Consider the following 24,989-nt stretch of genomic DNA (forward strand, 5'->3'; position numbering starts at 1 on the left):
TGTGAAGAGATCAGTTCAATCCATAAGAGGGTCATTTAGGAGTCTGGTAACAGCGGGGAAGAAGTTTTTTTTGAACCTGTTTGCGCGTGTTCTCAGACTTTTATATCTCCTGCACTTTGGAAGAGGTTGAAAGAAAGAATAACCTGGGTGGGAGGGGTTATGCTGCCCGCTTTCCCAAGGTAGTGGGAGGTGTGGACAGAGTCAATGGGTGGGAGGCGGTTTTGCGTGATGGACTGGGCTGTGTTCATGACTCTCTGTGGTTTCTTACGGTCTTGGGCCAAGCAGTTGCTATACCAGGCTGTGATGCAGCCAGATAGGATGCTTTCTATGGTGCATCTGTAAAAATTGTAAGAGTCAATGTGGCCATGCCGAAAATCCTTAGTTTCCTGAGGATGTATTGGCTCTGTTATGCTTTTTTGGTCATAGTGTCGACATGGGTGGACTAGGACATATTGTTGTTGATGTGCACACCTAGGAATTTGAAGCAGTCAACTATCTCCACCTTGGCACCATTGATGCAGACGGGTGTGTACAATACCAGCTCCTTAACCTTGCTGACGTTGAGGGAGAGATTGTTGTCATTACACCATGCCACTAGGTTCTCTATCTCCCTCTTGTACTCAAAATCATCATTGTTTGAGATCCGACCCACTGCGGTCGTATCATCAGTAAACTTGTAGATGGAGTTAGAGCCTGGCGCTGTGAAGCCATGGTGCTAGCTACCTGTGCTACCATGCCTCCCTAAGTCGAGGATCCAATGGCAGAGGGTGCACTTTGATATGAGCTTGGCTGGGATTATGCTGTTGAAGGCAGAGCTGTAGTCAATGAATAGGAAGTCCTTGTTGTCGAGATGCTCCAGGGAAGAGTGTAGGGCCAGGGAGATGGCGTCTGCTGTGGACTGGTTGTTGCATTCTGCAAATTGCAGTGGATCAAAGCATTCTGGGGGTATGGAGTTGATGTGTCTCATGACCAACCTCTCGAAGCACTGAGTGCTGCTCTCTCTGAGGCATCATCTTTTGGTTGAGACATTAATCCAAGGTCCCATGTCATTATTTTGAAGAAGAGAAGGGAGTTCTCCCTGGTGACTTAGACAATATTTTCCCCTCAGTTATCTGAAACACAGTTTGGCCATTTATTTGTGGCAATTTGCTATGCTGAATTAGCTGCCATGTTTCTTACATGACAATAGTGATGGAATATACTTCAATGTGTTTTGTTTTGGGATATTGAAGAACATTTTATATGATTCTATAAATGCAAGTTTATAGAATCATATAAAAATGCAAGTTTCCTCTGCAAGGAGGAAATTGTTGAACTAAAAAAAACGGAGTTAACTTGATTCAGTTTTGAGCACTTGTATTCAAAGTCGAAAGATTGTGGGATCAGGTACAAGACATGGGTCACATATCTAAACCGACAATTTTAGTGCACTGCTAGATTATTGGAGGAGCTATTTTTCAGGTGTCAATTTAAACTTCCCCTTCCATTAGTTCAAATGGAACCATGACATGTCCCATTACACTATTTGTTAAGTTTCCTCGCCAACATTTGTCTCTCAACTAAGGACAGATTAGCTGGTGATTTAGCTCATTTGCTGTGTGAGAATCTGCTGTGACATTTGCCTACATTGCGACAGCGGCTACACTTCAGAAAGTAATTAAGTGATTGTGCTGTTGGGGACATTTGGGAAAACCTAAGGACATGGAACATGCTATATGATTGCATATATTTTTGCCTGATGAGGTAGAATTCATGTTAAAAAGAAAAATAGTTGTTGCACATACATGAGATTTGTTGCAGAGTTAGAATGCTTTAAAATGCAAGCATTTTGTAATGCAGCCACGCACAAATTTTTGTGCCCATAAACAATGGGCATGAAAATTGTCTTGAAGAAGTTGCTGAACTTGCCAATTCAAATAAGCGGAATTGACAACACATAGTTAAAGCAACAGGATCTCCGAAATCCCTCCTGAGTTAATAACTACATGTAGTGATGTTAATTCATCTCCATCGCACTGTTGAGCCTTCTTATTCCTCCAGCTTAGTGCTGTGGATGAACACATTCTGTATAGAGAAAAATAATAGCATGCACAAGAAGAAAGCATTGAAGTTGATCATGGTGACTTCATTTTCATAACAGGGGGATTGCTGACTGTACTGGACTTGCTTGATTTAGGTATTGGTCAAGATTCGCGGAGTCGACTTCTGGTTGCGGCTATGCCTAGGTAGGTCGCACGGTTGGCAGCTCCCGCCGACAATGGACTTTTGCGCCCCTGTACGGAGCCCCAGCGGCACTTGGACGATGATTCCTGGTGTGGGAAGGAAGCAGTGAGTGTCCCCCAGCGCTATATGGAGTGGACCAGGAGTGGGGCGATCAAAAAAGCGGCTTTGGAGAAGAGAGGAGAATGGGTGCGAAAAAGCAAGACGGCAGACGGCGGGGATCAGGCAGCGTGGGCCCAGTGGTCACGGGAGCAGCAGGAGTTTCTTAGGAGCTGCTTCACTGAGTTAAAGGCGGAGATGCTGGCCCCTATGAAGGCTTCTATTGAAAGGTTGGTGGAGACCGCGAAGATGCAGGGGACGGCGATTAAGGAGGTGTAGCAAAAGGCCTCTGATAACGAGGACGAGATTTTGGGCCTGGCGGTTAGAGTGGAGGCGCGTGAGAGGCCCTGCACAAAAGATGGCAGGAGAAGCTGGAAGACCTTGAAACTAGGTCGAGGAGGCAGAACCTGCGGATTCTGTGTCTCCCTGAAGGCGCGGAGGGGTCGGATGTGGGTGCGTATGTGACCACGATGCTGGGAACACTGATGGGCGCGGGGGCCTTCCCGCGGCCCCTGGAGCTGGACGGGGCACAGAGTCCTGGCAAGGAAGCCGAAGGCGAACGAGCCGCTGAGAGCTATGGTGGTAAGATTCCACCGCTTCACCGACAAGGAGTGTGTCCTGCGATGGGCAAAGAAGGAGCGAGGCAGTAAGTGGGAGAACTGTGAGATCCGTATTTACCAGGACTGGGGTGCAGAGCTGACCAAGAGGCGTGCGGGATTCAACCGGGCCAAGGTGGTCCTCCACAGCAAAGGGGTGAAGTTCGGGCTGCTACAACCGACGAGGCTGTGGGTCACGTACCAAGACCGGCACCATTATTTCGATACGCCGGATGAGGCGTGGACTTTTATTAAGAACGAAAAGCTGAACTTGAACTAATAGAACAAAGAAAATTACAGCACAGGAACAGGCCCTTGGGCCCTCCCAACCTGCGCCGATCCAGATCCTTTATCTAAACCTGTCTTCTATTTTCCAAGGATCTACTTCCCCCTGTTCCCCGCCCGTTCATATATCTGTCTAGATGCATCTTAAATTATGCTATCATGCCCACCTCTACCACCTCTGCTGGCAAAGCGTTCCAGGCACCCACCACCCTCTGCATACAAAAAGTTTCCTCGCACATCTCTCTTAAACTTTTCCCCTCTCACCTTGAAATTGTGACCCCTTGTAATTGACACCCAATCTTGGAAAAAGCTTGTTGCTATCCACCCTGTCCATACCTCTCATAATTTTGTAGACCTCAATCAGGTCCCCCCTCAACCTCCGTCTTTCCAACAAAAGCAATCCTAATCTACTCAACCTTTCTTCATAGCTAGCACCCTCCATACCAGGCAACATCCTGGTGAACTTCCTCTGCACCCTCTCTAAAGCATCCACATCCTTCTGGTAACGTGGCGACCAGAACTGCACGCAGTATTCCAAATGTGGCCTAACCAAAGTCCTACACAACTGTAACATGACCTGCCGACTCTTGTACTCAATACCCCGTCCGATAAAGGCAAGCATGCTGTATGCCTTCTTGACCACTCTTATCGACTTGCGTTGCCACCTTCAGGGTACAATGGATCTGAGCTCCCAGATCTCTCTGTACATCAATTTTCCCCAGCACTCTTCTATTGACCGTATAGTCCGCTCTTGAATTAGATCTTCCAAAATGCTTCACCTCGCATTTGCCTGGATTGAACTCCATCTGCCATTTCTCTGCCCAACTCTCCAATCTATCTATATTTTGCTGTATTCTCTGACAGTCCTCCTCGCTACCTGCAACTCCACCAATCTTGGTCTCATCTGCAAACTTGCTAATCAGACCACCTATACCTTCGTCCAGATCATTTATGTATATCACAAACAACAGTGGTCCAAGCACGGATCCCTGTGGAACACCACTAGTCACTTTTCCCCATTTTGAGACACTCCCTTCCACCACTACTCTCTGTCTCCTGTTGCCCACCCAGTTCTTTATCCATCTAGCTAGTACACCCTGAACCCCATACGGCTTCACTTTTTCCATCAACCTGCCATGGGAAACTTTATCAAGCGCCTTACTGAAGTCCATGTATATGACATCTACAGCCCATCCCTCATCAATTAACTTTGTCACTTCCTCAAAGAATTCTATTAGGTTTGTAAGACATGACCTTCCCTGCACAAAACCATGCTGCCTATCACTGATAAGTCTATTTTCTTCCAAATAGATCCTATCCCTCAGTATCTTCTCCAACAGTTTGCCTACCACTGACGTCAAGCTCACAGGTCTATAATTCCCTGGATTATCCCTGCTACCCTTCTTAAACAAAGGGACAACATTAGCAATTCTCCAGTCCTCCGGGACCTCACCCGTGCTCCAGGATGCTGCAAAGATATCTGTTAAGGCCCCAACTATTTCTTCCCTCGCTTCCCTCAGTAACCTGGGATCAATCCCATCCAGACCTGGGGACTTGTCCACCTTAATGCCTTTTAGAATACCCAAAACTTCCCCCTTCCTGATGCCGACTTGACCTAGAGTATTTAAACATCCATCCCTCGCCTCAACATCCGTCGTGTCCCTCTCCTTGGTGAATACCGATGCAAGGTACTCATTAAGAATCTCACCCATTTCCTCTGACTCCATGCATAAATTCCCTCTTTTGCCTTTGAGTGGGCTAATCCTTTCTCTAGTTACCGTCTTGCTCCTTATATACGAATAAAAGGCTTTGGGATTTTCCTTAACCCTGTTAGTCAAAGATATTTCATGACCCCTTTTAGCCCTCTTTATTGCACGTTTGAGATTTGTCCTACTTTTCCGATATTCCTCCAAAGCTTCATCAGTTTTAAGTCGCTTAGATCTTATGTATGCTTCCTTTTTCATCTTAGCTAGTCTCACAATTCCACCCGTCATCCATGGTTCCCTAATCTTGCCATTTCTATCCCTCATTTTCACAGGGACATGTCTGTCCTGCACTCTAATCAACCTTTCTTTAAAAGACTCCCACATTTCAAATGTGGATTTACCCTTAAACAGCTGCTCCCAATCCACATTCCCTAGCTCCTGCCGAATTTTGTTATACTTGGCCTTTCCCCAATTTAGCACTCTTCCTTTAAGACCACTCTCGTCTTTGTCCACGAGTATTCTAAAACTTGCGGAATTGTGATCGCTATTCCCAAAATATTCACCGACTGAAACTTCAACCACCTGGCCGGGATCATTCCCGAATACCAGGTCCAGCATGGCCCCATCCCGAGTTGGACTCTTTACATACTGCTGTAAAAATCCTCCTGGATGCTCCTTAGAAATTCTGCTCCATCTACGCCTCCAACACTACATGAGTCCCATTCAATGTTGGGGAAGCTAAAATCTCCCATCACGACCACCCTATTGCTCCTACATTTTTCTATAATCTGTCTACATATTTGTACCTCTACTTCACGCTCGCTTTTGGGAGGCCTGTAGTATAGTCCCAACAATGTTACTGCACCCTTCCTATTTCTTAGCTCTATCCATATTGCCTCAGTGCTCGAATCCTCCATTGTGCCCTCCTTAATCACAGCTGTGATATCATCTCTGACCAGTAATGCAACTCCTCCACCCCTTTTACCTCCCTCTCTATCCCTCCTGAAGCATCTATACCCTGGGATATTTAGTTGCCAGTCTTGGTCTTCCCTCAACCAAGTCTCAGTAATACCAATAACATCATATTCCCAGGTACTAATCCAAGCCCGAAGTTCATCTGCCTTACCTGCTATACTTCTCGCATTGAAACAAATGTCCCTTTGCGTTCACCATCTCTTCTCTGTCTACTCTTCCCCTTAGTCACATTGAGTTTATTATCTAGTACCTTACTGGCTTTAGTTTCTGCCTCTTTACTGACCTCTAACTTCCTAATCTGGTTCCCATCCCCCTGCCACATTAGTTTAAAAGCTCCCCAACAGTGTTAGCAAAAGCACCCCCTAGGACATTGGTTCCAGTCCTGTCCAGGTGTAGACCATCCGATTTGTAATGGTTCCACCGCCCCCAGAACCGGTTCTAATGTCCTAAAAATATGAACCCCTCCCCCAAGCACCATCTCTCAAGCCTCGTGTTCATTCTGACTATTCTTGAATTTCTACTCTGTCTCGTGGCACTGGTAGCAATCCTGAGATTACTACCTTTGAGGTCCTACTTTTTAACTTATCTCCTAATTCCCTCAATTCTGATTGTAGGACCTCATCCCGATTTTTACCTATATCGTTGGTGCCTATATGCACCACGACAACTGGCTGTTCACCCTCCCCCTTCAGTATGTCTTGCTGCCGATCTGAGACATCCTGACCCGTGCACCCTGGAGGCAACATACCATTCGGGAATCTCGTTTTCAATCACAGAAATGCCTGTCCACTCCCCTTACGATTGAATCCCCTATGACTATAGCTCTGCCAGTCTTTTTCCCGCCCTTCTGTGCAGCAGAGCCAGCCACGGTGCCATGAGCCTGGCTACTACTGCCTTCCCCTGGTGAGTCATCTTTCCCAACAGTATCCAAATGGTATACCTGTTTTGGAGGGAGATGACTGCAGGGGACACCTGCACTGCCTTCCTGCTCTTTCTCTGTCTTTTGGTCACCCATTCCCTGTCTCCCTCACCAATCCTAATCTGCGGTGTGACCAACTCACTGAACGTGCTATCCACGACCTCCTCAGCATCGCGGATGCTCCAAAGTGAGTCCATCCGCAGCTCCAGAGCCGTCATGCGGTCTAACAGGAGCTGCGGCTGGATACACTTCCCGCACATGAAGGAGTCCGGGGCATCGACCGCGTCCCTGTACTCCCACATTGAGCACGAGGAGCATAACACGGGTCTGGGATCTCTGCCATTTTTACACTTTACCTTAACTGATTACAAATATAATATTAAATAATGAATAAGTGAAAGGAATAAAGATTTTTCTTACCAATCACAATACTTACCAACACACGAAGAGCAAAATTTCTCCCAGCTACTGCTAATTGGAGCACTTTCCTTACCAGCCAGTCAGGTCACTGCTTTGTTGTGATGTCACTCTTCAAGGTAAGTTTTTAAAGAGGAAAACTTACCTTCCCGACAGACCCCTGGCCACTGCTCCCACCAAAAATCTGAAGGCCACGTCTCCGACAGCTGTGTCCCCGCCGCTCTCCTTGTGCTCTTTTATCCTGTGTCCCGTCAATCTCCTCGCGCTCTTTTATCCTGTGCCCCGCCGCTCTCCGCGCGCTCTTTCACTGAGTCTCCGCCGCTCTCCTCGTGATCTTTTATCCTGTGTCCCCTCCGCTCTCCTCGCCCTCTTTTATCCTGTGCCCCCGCCGCTCTCCTCACGCTCTTTCACTGTGTCCCCGCCGCTCATCTCGCGCTCTTTCACTGAGTCCCCGCCACTCTCCTCGTCACTTGACAACAGTTCCTCCACAAACCACTTTCAAGATACGGTGACCGCATGCACTGATGCAAATTTTCCCTGCAACAGCCAATCAGCAGCTACGCTCTACTGCCCTCTGCTGGATGCTTGCCTTAACTTGAACACCTAGGGTGTCTTGCTCAGGTACACTTTTTGGATGCAGTGACCGCAAGGCACTGATGCAACTTATCCCCGCAACGGACAATTAGCAGCTCCGCTCTACTGCCCTCTGCTGGACTGCTGTATGTTGTTGGGGCACCCGGGGGGGGGGGTGTTATGTTGGTTTTCCCCCCCGTGGTTTCTTTTTGTTTGCGCCCTTTGCTGGGTCTTCGAGATTCTGGGTCTGTTTGCTGTTGGTACAGAGCTGCGTCACAGGCGGTGGGGACGGGCCGGACAGCGAGAGCAGTTTGCGAGTTTGGGGGGGAGTCGCTCAATGTTGGGGATAGCACCCAAAGTTTGTTTGTTTGATTGAGCTTTTTTTTTCTCTTGACACACGGGAATAAAGGGGAAGGGCTCTCTCTCCCTCACTTGGTTAGGGGTGGGGGTGGAGACCGTAGAGGGAGCCAACGGTGGGATTGGAGGTAGAGGCGGAAGCGGCCGGGGTCAGCACGAGTCAGCTGACTTACGGGAGTGCAATGGGGGGGGGGGGGGAAGGTTAAGCGGATGCTTGACTTGGGAGAGGGGGATCAGAGGGGAGGGGAGGGGCTGGGATGCTACTTTGCTGGCTGTAGGGGAAGCAACTTTCGGAGTAAAAGGGGGAGTCGGGGCTGGGGGGCTGGAGTGTGCGGGAGGTGCGGACACGTGACTGGCCTTAAAAAGGGGATGGTTAGTCGTGGGGGGGGGTGATTAACCCTCTGACCAGGCTGATTAAGTGGAACGTGAGGGGCCTGAATGTGCCGGTCAAGAGGGCCCATGTGTTCTCGCACTTAAAGGGGCTAAAGGCAGATGTAGCCATGCTCCAAGAAACGCACCTGAAGCTCGCTGATCAAGCTAGGCTGAGGAAGGGATGGATGGGGCAGGTCTTTCACTCTGGGCTGGATGCGAAGACCAGGGGAGTCGCAATCTTGGTGAGCAAACGGGTGGAATTTGAGGCGGGGGGTATTGTGGCGGATAAAAGGGGTAGATATATTATGGTGAGTGGCAAGCTACAGGGGGCCCGGGTGGTGCTAGGGTTCATGGACTATATGGGGGGAGTGGACCCGTGGAGATTCACTCGGCCAAGGGCAAAGGAGTTTTCTTTCTTCACCCATGTCCAAAAAGTGTACTCGCGGATTGATTTTTTTGTGGTGAACAGGGTGCTAATCCCGCGAATGGAGGGGGTAGAGTACTCAGCCATTATGGTCTCGGACCATGCTCCGCACTGGGTGGAGTTGAGGCTGGGGGCAGAGAGAGGCCAACGCTCTCTATGGAGACTGGACGTAGGATTATTGACTGATGAGAAGGTCTGTGGACGGATTAGGAGGAGTATCCAAAACTATGTGGCGACCAATGATACAGGGGAGGTTTCAGTGGTATGGTCTGGGAGGCGCTGAAGGCAGTTATCAGGGGGGAGCTAATTTCTATCAGGGCCCACAGAGAGAAGAGGGATAGGATGGAGAGGGAGCGGTTGCTGGGGGAGATACTCAGGGTGGACAGGATGTATGCGGAGTCCCCCGAGGAGGGGATGCTAAAGAAGCGCTGGAGCCTGCAGGCGGAGTTTGACTTGCTTACCACAGGGAAAGCAGAGGCTCAGTTGAGGAAGTTACAAGGAGCGGTGTATGAGTAAGGAGAGAATGCAAGTAGGATGCTGGAGCACCAACTACGGAAGAGAGAGGCAGCCAGGGGAATTAGGGACGGGGGGGGGGTAACACGGTCCTGAGCTCGGAAAGGATCAATGAGGTCTTCAAGGACTTTTATGGTAAATTGTATGAGTCAGAACCCCCGGAGGGGAGGGAAGGGATGAAGTAATTCTTAGACTAACTGAGGTTTCCGAAGTTGGAGGAGGAGCTAGTAGAGGGATTAGGGGCCCCGATTGAGTTGGAGGAGTTGGTTAAAAGTTTGGAGTGTATGCAGTCGGACAAGGCCCCGGGAGCGGACGGATATCCTGGAGAGTTCTATAGGAAATTATCAGAGCTGTTTCATAGAATTTACAGTGCAGAAGGAGGCCATTCAGCCCATCGAGTCTGCACCGGCTCTTGGAAAGAGCCCCCTAACCAAGGTCAACACCTCCACCCTATCCCCATAATCCAGTAACCCCACCCAACACCTAAGGGCAATTTTGGACACCAAGGGCAATTTATCATGGCCAATCCACCTAACCTGCACATCTTTGGACTGTGGGAGAAAACCGGAGCACCCGGAGGAAACCCACGCACACACTGGGAGGATGTGCAGACTCTGCACAGACAGTGACCCAAGCCGGAATCGAACCTGGGACCCTGGAGCTGTGAAGCAATTGTGCTATCCACAAGGCTACCGTGCTGCCCGCTATTGCTGAGAACCTTCAACGAGGCTAAGGAAAGGGGAACCCTTCCCCCGACGATGTCGCGGGCCTTGCTCTCGTTCAACCTTAAGCGAGATAAGGACCCACTGCAATGTGGCTCCGACAGGCCGATATCGCTCCTTAATGTAGACGCCAAGCTGTTGGCCAAGATCCTGGCAACTAGAATTGAGGACTGTGTCCCGTAAGTGATCAATGAGGACCAGACTGGGTTTGTCAAGGGCAGGCAGCTGATCACGAATGTGCGGAGGCTCTTGAACGTGATCATGATGCGCTCGGAAGGAGGGGATGCAGAAGTGGTGGCTGCAGTGGATGCGGAAAAAGCCTTCGATCGGGTGGAGTGGGAGTACCTGTGGGAAGTGTTAGGCAAATTTTGATTTGGCGATGGATTCATAGGGTAGGTCAAATTACTGTATCAGGCCCCCGTAACGAATGTGTCCACGAACCGGCTGAGGTCGGAGTACTTTAGGCTGCATCGAGGAACGAGGCAGGGGTGCACCCTGTCCCCCCTGCTGTTTGCCCTGGCAATCGAGCCGTTGGCCATGGCACTGAGGAGGTCTAGAAACTGGAGGGGGCTGGTTTAGTGGGGGGAGGAGCATCGTGTTTCACTGTACGTGGATGACCTGCTCCTGTATATTTCAGATCCGGTGGAAGGGATGGGAGAGGTCATGCAGATCCTAAAAGATTTCGGGGATTTCTCGGGGTATAATTTGAATGTTGGGAAAAGCGAGCTTTTTGTGACCCATGCGAGGGGCCAGGAAAAGAGACTGGGAGGGCTACCGCTTAAGATGGTGGAGAGGAGCTTTTGCTACTTGGGCATATGGGTGGCTAAGAGTTGGGATGCCCTGTACAAGCACAGCCTAATGCGGCTTGTGATCAGATGGAGGAGGACTTTAAGAGGTGGGACATGCTACCGCTTTCCCTGGCGGGCAGGGTGCAGTCTGTGAAAATGACGTTCCTCCCCAGGTTCTTGTTCGTCTTCCAGTGCCTTCCCATCCTCATCCCCAAATCCTTCTTCAAGCAGGTGAACAGGATTATCACGGGATGTGTGTGGCAAACAAGACCCCGTGAGTTAAAAGACTGTTCTTAGAGCGCAGTCGGGCGGGGGGTGGGGGGGGGGGGGGCTGGCGCTGCCGAACTTCTTCAGTTATTATTGGGCAGCGAACATATCCATGATTCGGAAATGGGTAGTAGAGTGGTGGGGGGGGGGGGGGGGGGGTGCGTGGAAACGGCTGGAGGCGGCGTCTTGCAGGGACACTAGCTTGAGGGCACTGATAACGGCACCGCTCCCGCCGGCACGGTACACCACGAGCCAGGTGGTGATGGCGGCGCTAAGGATCTGGGGTCAGTGGAGAAGGCATAGGGGGGAGGTAGGGGCCTCAGTCTGGACCCCGATACGAAACAACCACAGGTTCGTCCCAGGTAGAATAGACGGAGGGTTTCTAAGCTGGCACAGAGCGGGTATCAAAAGGATGGGGGACTTGTTTATAGATGGGACTTTTGCTAGCCTGAGGGAGCTGGAGGAGAAATTCAGCTTGCCCCCGGGGAATACCTTTAGGTACTTGCAAGTCCGCGCTTTCTTGAAGAAGCAGGTGGTGGTATTTCCGCTGCTACCTGCCCGCAGGATACAGGACAAGGTGGTCTCGGGCATGTGGGTAGGAGACGGAAAGGTATCAGACATATACCAGGAGCTGCAGGAGGCGGAAGAGGCCTCGGCGGAGGAGCTGAAAGCCAAGTGGGAGGAGGAGCTGTGTGAGGAGCTGGATGAGGGCCTGTGGGCGGAAGCCCTGGGCAGGGTCAATTCCTCCTCATCTTGTGCCAGGCTTAGCCTGATTCAGTTTTAGGTGGTGCACCGGGCGCACATGACAGCAGCAAGAATGAGCAAGTTCTTTGGGATGGAGAACAGGTGTGTGAGGTGCTCAGGGAGCCCAGCAAACCATGTCCATATGTTTTGGGCATGCCCGGCATTTAAAGAATTCTGGCGAGGCTTTGCAAAGGCTATGTCCAAGGTCTTGGACACTCGGGTAAAGCCGAGTCTGGGGATAGCGATATTTGGGGTGTCAGAAGATCCGGGAGTGCAGGAGCCGAAAGAGGCCGGAGTCCTGGCCTTTGCCTCCTTGGTAGCCCGGAGACGGATCTTGTTAATGTGGAGGGATGCGAAACCCCCAAGTGTGGCGACTTGGGTCAGTGACATGGCTGGGTTTCTAGGTTTGAAGAGGATAAAGTTTGCCTTGAGAGAGTCCTTGATGGGGTTCTCCAGGTGGTGGGTTCCTTGACTTTCTCGCGGAACATTGAGTGAGGAGGTCAGCAGCAGCAGCAAACCGGGGGTCGGGGGGAGGTGGGGGGCTCTTTTGTTAAGTTGCTAATTCTTTTTTTGTTTTTTGTTGCCTTTTGTTTAGTAGTGGTTTTGTAACAATTCTATAAAATTTTGAATGAAAATATATTTTTAAAAAAGATTTGCGGAGTCCAAATTTAGAACCTGGCTTTTCCCGAGGAATCAATGACCAAAAAGCTGCATCCTAACAGGCCTGTCGTTGCTGATATCTTATCAAGCCACCTGTTGAGCCACAGTGACGATGTTAGATGGGTAATGGGAACAATTCTTATAATGTCTCGGTGAATTTCAAGCACATGAATGTTGTTCAGCTTCATATGAATGCTGTTACAAAATCTCTATGATATCAGAACAGATTGATATCCTGCTGACAGTAAGTGATATATATATATACCTGTAGCGTCCAATGGATCAGGAAGCTATCACCCTGCCAAACAGCTAGCTATGGTTCCAAGATTAAGTTGTGATGTCAGCATAATGAGATACATGTTTCGCCGACTATTCATTTGGGATTTAGTACCCCTTCCCACCCCCATCCTCAATAGTGCAAGCTTACCACTGTAAGATGATCTACTGCGAGACTGCAAAGCACTACCATTTTGTGTAGATAGGTAAAATGTCAAAGGCCAATCGATTGATCTTCAGCAATAATTGTCAAAAATCAGACCCGTTATGTTTGCTTCAGTAAGGTTGAATGTAGCAGCATTTCAATCATCTCCTTAATAGATATTCCAAGTGGCTTTGTCTTGTCCAACTGTGTTGCCATTAAGTAGTACATAACCGGAAGGAAAGTTGAAAAGCAATATTACACGGGGTTCTGTGCTGTACTCTACATGGAATTTTGACAGCACCTATTTATCATCTCTCTGGACTGGAAAAGCATTACTGCATTAATGGGTGGCTGGTGGATTGTCATCAATTTTCTGATGGTTAACACTTTCCTTAAAAATTCCTGTCCACTTGTATTCCAGTTTAGTATATGCACCTGCACAGTTGCAGTTGCGGAGTGTGTAGATTTCCACCTATAAATTGTGATGCGGCATTCACTAGGGATGTGGGTTAGGGGGAGAATAGAGGAGAGACAGTAAATGATCGACCCGTTACCTTTGATTTATCCAATGTATAAGAATGTTGCACAATATGCCATGCAGACTAACACATGTCAGGTTAAAGATATAATGATCTACCCGAATGGGAACAGTCTCATAACATGCGCACTCAGAGCACCGAGAAACCCAATGCTATTGAACGGGACTCTGTTTCCATTTGGGTAGATTCGGGGCCTCAGCAGGGAACTCCGCGATGAGGCCACACTTAGTCCCAGAGCAGAGCTCCTCAGTGAAGGAAATGGCATCCCGATCTCTTGCCTGGCCCCCCCCCCCAGCCCCTTCCGCACCCGCACAGGACACCCCGGGCCTGATCCCTGTCCTAGAAAAAAAATGACAGCTTGGCACCTCCAGCCTGATGCCTTGGCAGTGCCCTTGCCAGTTGGCAGTGCTACCTGGGCAGCTTGGCAGTGCCAGGCTTGCATCCAGGCTGGGAGTGCCAAGGTGTCTGGGTGGTACCAGCAGTGCCAGGGTGCCACCCTGCCTGGAGGACAAGCACCTGGGGCCTCCAATCCTTGGGAGACCCTCACAAGTGCCATTCCGTGTGCTCCCCGTTTATAGAAACCAGCACTGAACTGCGCTCCCCCGAGGTCTCCAAGGCTAAGGGGTTAGACCTCAACTCCTTGGGTAGATTGTGGGAATGTATATTAGAGTTAGACTAGCTGTCTTGATCTAATATGCATACTTGCTAAAAAGTGATCCACGCACAATGGGCGCGATTCATAGCACGAAGCCTCGCGAGATTGCATGATCCCATTGAAAAGTTTTGGTTTTATGAATTGGGACAGACTTCAAGAGTAAAGAAGGAATTATGTATTTATACAAAACATTGGTTAGACCACAGTTGATATACTGTGTGCAGCTTTGGGTACCAATTGTAAAAGGATTCGCTGCCCTCTACTACCTCAGTAATGTACTTTACCACCACCCCCACCACCTCCCGACTTTAGGAAGAGAAGTTTTGTTGAGCCTCGTCGCCATTTCCTATTCCTGAAAATTATCGTATTGCATATCCTTGAAGTATAACATAATCAAGACTTTTCAAATTCTAGGAAAAGCAGGATCGATCTGCTTACAGGAACTATGTGATAGTTCCATTTCCATGTCTGAGTGAGGTTGTCAAGTTGACCAGTTTATGCTGTAGACCCCTTGCCACAAAGGAAATGGGCTGCGACTAAAAGTAATTTTATAAATTATGCTTTCAGGCAGAGGAGACTCATCCTTTCAGTTCTAGTGTAAAAGATCATTATGCTGTCTAGGCAGGCCATTCTCTTCCTTATTCTTCCCTCTCCCTAACTATGTTCTTCTTGTGTCTTTAATAAATAGAGATCTTAAACAATAATGTAAGCAGATCAATTCAATTTTCCTTGCAGTTTGAAAAGGTACAGTTATATATATTTTTTCTCAAAGTCTATTGGAAAACATTTTGGTTCAAGCCAAATACACCAGTTCCCTTTCAATAGCACTCCATCTTCTACCGCTGTATCTTTCAATTAATTCTTACTCCAGAAACAGATCTAATTGCCTCATGATCATTTTTAAAATTTATGCAAGCTTCTGTGGCCTTACCGAGCAGCATATTTTACAGCTGTACTTGGATGATAGAGTTTCGCTTGCCGTTTGTCTTGCACATAGCTTTCTCATTTTAAACTTGTATTTAACCAGTGAATAATTTAGATGTGTCATGTTGGTCGAGGCCCAGGAGAGCAAGGACCACCGAGCATGGACCATTGGATGCTCAATTTCCTCTCCAGGGTGATGATTATTTAGCTGAGCTTTCTGTACGCATCTGTGAAAGTCCATGAGGACTGCGTCAGCCTGGTGATGACTGCGGCACAGCTTTGCAAGTGACAGTAGGTTGGATTCTGCTCTCATTGTGCAGTTTCAGCAGTTTATGCTGTGCCCACGTATTAACCACAATCTCTTCTTTTTTTCTCTCCTGTCATGATGAATAGTGTTCATAACATGCTCAAACAACACTAACACGGTATTGCTCTTCCTCTCTTGCTACAATAATGTTCTTAATTAGGAGAATCTAATGAGATCGATTAGTCATTAGCCCTGACCTCGTTGGCCCGTGGTGTGTTGTCAGCTGATAACAGGGGAGCTCAGAATATTGTTGGTAATAAAATGTGAGCACTTGGTTAGAGTGATATGTGTCACTGTGGAATTAGAGTCTTTTATGACCAATAATAGTCAAATTTTGCACTGAGCTGATGCTGCTCTCTGTCAACAAGGAAGTTCCACTTCACCAGTGCCATGACTGAAAGTAAACTCACCCGTTTTTTTCTGATCTAGCATCAATGGAATGTTGGGTCTTGGTTGATTGCCTGATCCTTTTCTGGAGCTCCATGGACAGTCCAATAAGTGCACCAAGTCAAGATAAGAGATGTTGTGCTCTAGTGTTAAATACCCATGTCACAGCACCCAGCACAATGTGCATGTGGTCTACAAGATAGTCCTACTTGCAGAAGTATCAGCTAATTTTTAATTCCAAAAGCTGTTTTGCTATGAGGATGGTGTCAACCTGAATGCAGAAGAGTGGCATGCGTAGGTTACTATCCCTGGGCTTCCACCTTAAACCATTTATTCAAGTGTTTTTTGTGTAGCATTCAGTCTCTAATGACTGGTTCTCAACAGGCCTGACCAAGCAAGCACAGGCCCTTCATAATACTCAATCCATCCAGATACTGAGGAATTCCAATTATTATAGAATGGTGAACAGCTGTCTTCTCCAAGGAGTATCCTCGATTATTCAAGGGTTGCTGAATCATGCTTAAGCTGTGATTCTTACATGAGGGTGAGGTGAGGCAAGCCCTAAGTTTATCTCACAGAATATCACAGAATTTACAGTGCAGAAGGAGGCCATTCAGCCCATCGAGTCTGCACCGGCTATTGGAAAGAGCACCCTACCCAAGGTCCACACCGCCACCCTATCCCCATAACCCAGTAACCCCACCCAACACTAAGGGCAATTTTGGACACTAAGGGCAATTTATCATGGCCAATCCACCTAACCTGCACATCTTTGGACTGTGGGAGGAAACCGGAGCACCCGGAGGAAACCCACCCACACACGGGGAGGATGTGCAGACTCCGCACAGACAGTGACCCAAGCCGGAATCGAACCTGGGACCCTGGAGCTGTGAAGCAATTGTGCTATCCACAATGCTACCGTGCTGCCCTTTAACATTTAAGTTAGGAACAGGTGTAGGCCATTCAACCCCTTTAACAAGTTTGACTATTCAGTTTGACCATATTTGATCTGTTAATGTCCTGACCTAACAAAAATCTTATTCCAGTTTGAAATATACATTTGACCTAAGCTGAACAACTTTTTAGAGGAGAGTTTCAAAGCTCAACAACCATTTGAGTGAAGTGTATCTTGAAATTAGCCATGAACAGCCCAGATCAAATCATTTTTTCCCGGATTCCTCCACCAGAGAAAATAGTTATTCCATGCCCATGCTGTTAAATTCTTCAATTCAGATTATTTTCTGTTTTACAAATTGCTATGGTGAGGTTGAACTTGGAACCTCTTGGTTTGGAGTCCAGTACCATAACCCGTCAGGCTACATGAAACGAGAATTTTCTTTTTCCAGTAATTCTTATTGTGTTTATTACTCCATTAATGTGTGCAATTTATTTATTCATAAAATAATTTTTAATGCTTTTGCAGGTCTAATTTTCTCATCCTCGGTGAAGAGCCCTTCAAATAACCGATTCATCAATACAAGATATAAAATAGTGAAGAAGAATACAGGCTGGAATAGTTCATTGCCAGGAGCCTCATGCAGTGTCTCCTGGAAGACAAAGAAGGTCAATGGCTGCAGCTCAAGGTAATCTTCAGTTTCAAAACTAATTGTGTATGCACGACTTAGTCAGGTGCTTGTTACTGTTTCTCTTCAGTGCCCTCCGGGTTAAAGATTTTAGTAGTGGAAGCAAAAGACGTCACCCTGACCCTGCCTGAGGTCCACACATAAGTACTTTCAGTAGAAGGTGCTGAATAGCAATCGGGAGCAGATCTACAGCTGGTTTCATCTGTTCTGCCCCAGGGCTGCTGTGCCCAATTGCAACACCCCTACCGCTGCAGTATTCAACCTTCAATGAACCTAGGCTGAAAGGCTCAATTACTCCTAAGATAAATGGATTCAGCCCTGGAGAGGACTTTTGCATCTGATCCTAAAAGCCAATGTGACCATTGCAGTTCTCGCCAGTCCTAGCGATCCTTAGTTGTACCAAATGTGCATTATGCTTCTTTACCTTAGTTTTCTGTGATTATGGGTTCATTTAGTAATTTTTGGCCAACTGAAAAGTTAACTTTTATGAGACATAGTATTAGTGTTTTTTAACAGAACAATATGCATCCGATTCTCCTTGGGAACTTTTTGAAATCCTTGAACCCTCCTAGTTTAGCTAGAAAAAAACAGCAAAAAAATAATCAAACTATTCTCGGTCTTTTTTTTTTTTGTTGCCCTTTAAAAATAACCCCAGCGATGAGGTCAGTCAGAAATGAGAATCATATTAGTCCGTCTGTAAAATTCATTTGAGTGAAGTTGATCCCTGTAAACACGTGTGGATTACAAACGCACTGTCCCTTACTGTAATTGCTGCTTCAGCTGTGTGATGAACCGTGAAACTTTTTAAACTTGTTACTTAGGCATCAGCTATGGTACTTCCAATAAGCATTTCCTGTTGAATGCTTTCATTTTACCCTCTTTATGCTGCAGAACTCATTATCTTTCTCATTTTTAATAAACACTTTTATGCATTTACACAATTTTGCAGAAATAAAACTACAGTAAATGACTCAGTTATTACAAATGCAGACTAATCCTGTGAATACAGTAATCTGATTATTTTGAAAACCAGTCCAATAATTTGAAGAAACAAACAAAAACAACAACAAAAAAGTGAGTAATCAAATTTTCAATTGAGCAACACCAGAGAAAAATAGTGAAACAGCCTAATAATTAACATTTAAGCCGTCAAAGCACAAAGAAACTTGCATATCACCCATGGCATTGCCTGCAGTAACACAAGTGATATTTTACTACAACAGGCCTGTCATGCTTCTTGGTGCACAGCTTATAACGTAACACAAGAAATGGGAACACGAGCAGACAATATGGTCTGTTGATCCTGATCCACCATTTAGCATGATCATGGTTGATGATGGGTTTCAACTCTGTTTTCCTGCTCGCCCCTTCCCCGTATTCCTTTTTACCTGAGACACCAAAAATCTGTCTTGAATGTATTCAACAATGGAGTATCCGCAAAACTCCAGGTTAGAGAATTCTAAAGAATCATCACCCTTTGCGTGAAGTAATTTCTCCTCGTCTTAGTCCTAAATGCTCAGACCCTTATCCTAAGACTATTTCCCATGTTTAAGGTTATGAAACTAGTGGAAACAATCTCCCAGCGTCCACCCCATCAAGCCCCTTCAGAATTTTGTAGGTTTCAATGAGATTGCCTCTCATTCTTAAACTCCAGGTTCATAGGCACAATTTACTCAGCCTCTCATCATGGGAAAACTCCCCCACCCTCCCAGGAACCAATTTAGGGAACTGCCATTGTACTGGATGCAATGCAAGTATATCCTTTCTTAATTTTGAAGACCAAAATGGTGCACGTTCCTGATGTGGTCATACTAAAATCCTGTACAACTGGATCACAACTTGCTTATTCTTGTACTCCAATCCCCTTGCAAGAAAGAACAACATGCTTCCTTACTGCTTGCTGCACCTGCATGACAACTTTCTGCATTCCTTGTGCAAGTTCCTCTAAACAGCAACATTTACAAGCTTGAAAAAAAATATTCTGCTTTTATTTTATTTGTTCATGGGATGTGGGCATCGCTGGGTGGGTCAGCATTTATTGTCCAGCCCTGAGGACATTTAAGAGTCGCATACAGACTAGAACAGGTAAGGACGACGGATTCCTTCCAGAAGAGGACTTCAGTGAACCAGATGGGTTTTTACAACAATGATTTCATGGTCATTCCCGACTTAATTCCCGATTTTTATTGAATTCAAATTTCACCAATTGCTGTGGTGGAATTTGAACCAGGTCCCCAGACCAGAACCTTGGGTCTCTGGATTACTAGAGTGACAATGCCACTGCCTCCTCACCAAAGTGAAAAGCTTGAAAGTTTCCTACATTGTTCGTTGGCCACTTACTTATCCTGTCTAGATTTCTTTTCAGTCTTTGTGTCCCCTCAAAGCTCATCTTTCCACCTATTGCTTAGGTACATTACTCTCGTCATAGAATCATAAAGTTCTAAAGCACAGAAAGCACATTGTGTCAGCACCGGTCAAAAACAACCACCTAACTATTCGAATCCCATTTTCGAGCACTTCACCCGTAGTATTGTATGTCTTGGCATTGCAAGTGCACACCTAAATACTTCCTAAATGTTAAGAGGGCCTCTATCTTCACCACCTTTTCAGGCACCGAGTTCCAGACTCCCATCACCCTCTGGGTGAAAAGGTTTTTCCTCGCATCCCCTCTAAACCTTCTTAAATCTATGCCCCCTGGTCATTGATCCTTCCACCAGAACAAAAAGTTTCTTCCTGTATACTACATCTATTGCTCCTCATAATTTATACATCTCAATCATGTGCCCCTCAGTCTCCTCTGTTTCAACAAGAACAATCCTAGTTTATCCAATCTCTCTTCATACTCCAGCCCAGGCAACATCCTGGTAAATCTCCTCTGCACCCTTTCCAATGCTCTCATATTCTGCCTATAATGTGGATTCCAGAACTGCACACAATACTCTAGGTCTGGCCTAACCAACATTTTATACAGTTCCAACATAATCTCCCTGTTCTTACAATCTATGCCTCGGCTAATAAAGGCAAGTATACCATATGCCTTCTTAACCACTATCCACCTTCTCTAGTTCCTTAAGGGACCAGTGTACGTGCATACCAAGGCCTCCCTGATCCTCCGTACTTTCCACGGTCCCGCCCTTTATCATGTATTCCCTTGCCTTGTTTGTCCTGCCCAAGTGCATCACCTCACACTTATCCAGATTGAATTCCGTTTTCCACTGATCAGACCATCTCACCAGCCTGTCTATATCCTCCTATAATATAAAGCTATCCTCCTTTGTATTTAACCACCCCACCAATTTTCATTTCGGCTGCAACTTCCTGATCAACCCTCCTCCATTAATGTCTGAATCATTTACCATAAACCACAAACAGCGAGGGCCCCAACACTGATCTCAGCAGGACCCCACTGGACCCAGGCTTCCAGTCAGAAAAACACCCCTCAACCATCACCCTTTGCTTCCTGCCACGCAGGAATTCTGGATCCAATATGCCAAATTTCCTTGGATCCCATGGGCTCTTACCTTTTCTATTAGTCTCCCATGTGGGATGTTATCACATCTAAGTCATTAATATGGATTGTAAATAATCGAGGCCCAGCAGTGACCCTTATGGCATTCCACTGGTTGCAGCTTGATCATTTAAAAATGCCCCGTTTATGCTCATTCTGCTTTCTAACTTTAACTGTCCTCGACCTATGCTGATTTATTACCGTCAACTCCACGAGCCCTATTTTGCTGAACAACCTTTTTTGTGGCACTTTATCAAATGTCCTTGGAATTTTAGGTAATACTACATCTACTGGTTCCCCTTTCTGTACCCTACTAGTTACATCCTCAAAAAATTCATCAATTTGTCAAAAAGGATTTCTCTTTAGAATAAGTCAACATGGTTTTATTTCTAATACCATGATTTTCTAAGTGCTTTGTTAAGGCTTCCTTAATAATAGATTCCAGCACTTTTCCTGACAAATAACCTGCGATGGTTTCATGGTCATCATTAGACTTGAACCCGGGTCCCTGGAACTGTGAGGCAGCAGTGCTAACCACTGTGCCACCATGTTGCCTTTTTTTTGATAGCTCTCATAGCTTGGAGATAAAGGAGGAAAACTCACCAATTACTGAAGGCTGTAAAAAAGACAAAGGGTACCTCTTATATATGTCTACAACAAAATCCCACGTGAAAGAAATTCCAGACTACACGGTCTGTCTACGTCTCACTCTGGCACAGTCTCCTCTTCATGCACCTCCTTACTCCAAAGAGATCTGAAAAACCTGCCTGCTTATATAGTAAGAAGTCTTACAACACCAGGTTAAAGTCCAAGGTTGGACTTTGACCTTGTGTTGTAAGGCACCCCCCCCCCCCCCAAAAAAAAAGTTCAACGTTCCATGTCTGGTGCCCTTTGGGGTGTAAAGTTCATAGGATCTGTCAACAGACTTGTCAAAATTAACTGGCGTAACTGACAAAATCACCTGTCATTTAAAAGTCCTGCCCATGCTTTAATGGGGTTACCAGTCCTTCATCGTTTTTATATGTTGATTCTTGCATATGCTAGCACTATGAACAGGTAACCTGGGCTTAGCTGGCAATAGGCATTGGAATGTTTGGTTTTATTCATTGGATCTTTCCTGTAGCCTTGGAAAACAAATGTTTTGAACGGGAAGATATTTAGCAGCTCTGGGGTATGGGGATGGAATCTGAAGAATTGAACAGATGGAGGTACCACAGTCTTGGAGCAATGGTGGTTTTTGTCAGTACTAGAGGTGGAAGGTCCCAGCATGTGGTTCAGAGCGGGCACTGAGTTTTGAGCACTCTGTTTAAGGACACAGATTTGGCTGCACCTCAAGGAGGTCATATGGTCTGGCAGCAATGGAGAGGCTGGCAGCAGAGAGCTTTCAAGATATGAAAACACTGGAAGGTAACAGGACCTATTAATTTTAGAGGGTCCTGAGAACGTTAACATGGAATTCCAGCAATTTTGGGAGGAGATAATCAACCGAAAAATATGACTGACATGTCTAGGCTTCTCCTCACCTGAAGTCTGGTTTTAAGCACAAATCTGCTGTTTCTGTATTTGCCAACAATGCTAAATTGTAGTTGGTGAACATGTTTCTATAAAATAGCTTTCAGGTGCAAAACTGATTTTAGGCCAGAATCCATGTTGACAGTGAAGGATGGTGTCAAAGTAGAGTTGTTAACATTACCCAACGAAAACAACCAGACATTTGTTGTCCATTGTATTTTAATATGATTTTGGCAAATGAAAATCAACAATTCTCTCGAGACAGAAAGTGGCTTCCTAAAGAGAATTGTTTCTGTATTCAGAAATTGCATACAATGCACGTGCTCAGACTACAGCATCTCTCTGAAGTTGACTGATTGATAGTACTTGGTCACATTATCAGCATCAAGCCATTAATATGACCTTCACTTAAAATAAAATCAATATTGTGATTCAAAACACAAGTCTACAGAATTTACAGAAGGCATTTTGATATGCTACCATATGCTAGTGATAGCTGTTCAGACAGATGTATGGCATTTTAATTCTATTACCTGTTCTATTCCAGCTATTTCTTATCTATTCTCTTTTGACAATTTGGCTTGCGCATTTTAATTTGTGTTGCAGTCGCTGCTTCATTTACAGTAAAGATTTCCATGCTGTAATAACTTTAGGGAGGGGAGAAAATTCGAACTTTGGCCTTCATTCTCTGGTGATTATCTTCAGTCTTTGTCCCCCTTTGGGATAATCAGCCAATGGAAACCATCTGTCACTGTTCACACAAATTGTGGACTAATCTTGAAAATGTCTATTTCGTTCCCAATTAACTTTCTATTCACAAGTTGAAAAGGCCCACATTTCTTCAGCTTTCATGACCTTTTTCTCAATCTGATTGTTGCAGGACTGATACCAAGGAACGCTCTTCTGATAATGCAATGTCTAACCAATGTCATGAACAAGCTCAACATTACTCCTTTCTCTTTTATTCATTCCACTACAAGATCCAGAATACAGTTTTAATGGCCTTGACCAGCTGCTCTCCCATCTTGTAACTGTACCCATATCTCTCTGTTCTGCCCTTTTAAAAGTCTTAGCAACAGAACGTATAACCAAAGTGTTCTTTTTCCCAAAATGTGAGAGAGGTTTGTAACATGAGCATGTTTGGTCATGTCATTGTGAAATATTTGGTTTGAAGCTTTGGGTCTAAATTTAAAATTAATCAGGTGGACATTTAATAGCTAAAAATCTGAAACGAGAACCTAACCTGCCTCGAACATGCTCTTTTCTGGTTTTAAAGGAGGTTGGGTAAGTGGACTAGTCTGTTCTTGGAAGATGAAATCTTGTATGTAAGCTGTGCAGTCACATCTCAATGTGGTATGTATTTTAAATGCATGTTGACCTGAGTTCCTCTGGCTTCTGGACCCGGTGAGAGGGGCTAGATCCATAAATAATTACAGCACTGCTTGTCTGTTAAAAGACAAGACTTTTTTTTCAGGTCAACAAGCTAATTTTGTAAATCTTCCTCCACCTCCATTCTTCCTTCAACAAAGCTCCTCCGCCTTGTCCGACTTCCCTGGATTACTAATCTTAGGAGACCTTCCCATGATTTCTGATTCCACCCCCCCGGACCCGTCCTCTGATTTCCCACTGATCTTCATTTCCCCTGCATTCCCCATCACAACAATCCCAAATCTATCCAACCCTCCCAGTCCCACATTCCCCCCCCTCCCGATCTGCCCCCCCCCCCCTCTCCCATTAACTTACCTCATCCTGAGTTGTGACCTTGTCTGGAGTACTTTCTCTGTTGACAGGTAGTTAAGCCTGTCAAAAAGCCTGGCTCTGGGAATGACTTCTGTTTTTAAAATAAAACAAACACATATCATAAAAATTAAAACACCACAGCTCACTGGGAGAAACCAAATTTCTGGACTCCCTGGGCTGAGGAAAATATTGAAGAATCAAATTTTTCCAAAATAAGTTTTAAGCAATTTAATTGCTTCACCATTGTCTTTCTAAGGGTTTGGCATTTGGCTATATTGCAGTTAACTTGAAAACATGGTAAATTGGAATATCAGCCCATCGAAAGCAATATCTATTGAGCTGATATAAATTTGCATTGTGTGCGTACATAGTTTGATACAAAGGACATGTGGATACTTATACTATGCTGAATGTGTTGGTCACGTTGCAATGTAGCATGCATACCAGTTTGGAAATTTGATTTTTCAATGCATGTTTTTCAGACACTAAACTGACCCCTTCGCCACCAATATAGTGAACGGAATTCACACACACATTGTGAGGTAGAATTGCACTGCACTCTTTTTTTTTTCTAAAAATAAAAAAAATCCATTTACCATTACATATTCAATTAAGGTACCTAAGATATATTCAAAATAATATTCTGTTGCCCCAATGTAGCTATGCACCATTCCCCCAAACTACTGACAATGGTGGAGCATTTGTAGTCACGGATGTGCAAGGGACCACAATTAGAGGAGCACGTATATAACTTGGGGGGGCTGTAGGCTGGTTAA

At 45.9% G+C, this 24,989-nt stretch overlaps 1 protein-coding gene across 2 annotated transcripts in view; it reads left to right on the plus strand.

Annotated features, from left to right (window-relative positions):
* zc3h3 (zinc finger CCCH-type containing 3) overlaps nt 1-24,989 on the plus strand; it is a 419,425-nt gene that overhangs the window by 145,065 nt on the left and 249,371 nt on the right. For both annotated transcript variants that reach the window (XM_072468220.1, XM_072468221.1), the window contains exon 4: nt 17,294-17,453. In XM_072468220.1, coding sequence (XP_072324321.1) covers nt 17,294-17,453 — 160 coding nt within the window. The remainder of the gene's footprint in view (nt 1-17,293; nt 17,454-24,989) is intronic.

This window comes from Scyliorhinus torazame, chromosome 11 (assembly GCF_047496885.1).
Source record: "Scyliorhinus torazame isolate Kashiwa2021f chromosome 11, sScyTor2.1, whole genome shotgun sequence".
NCBI lineage: Eukaryota > Metazoa > Chordata > Chondrichthyes > Carcharhiniformes > Scyliorhinidae > Scyliorhinus > Scyliorhinus torazame.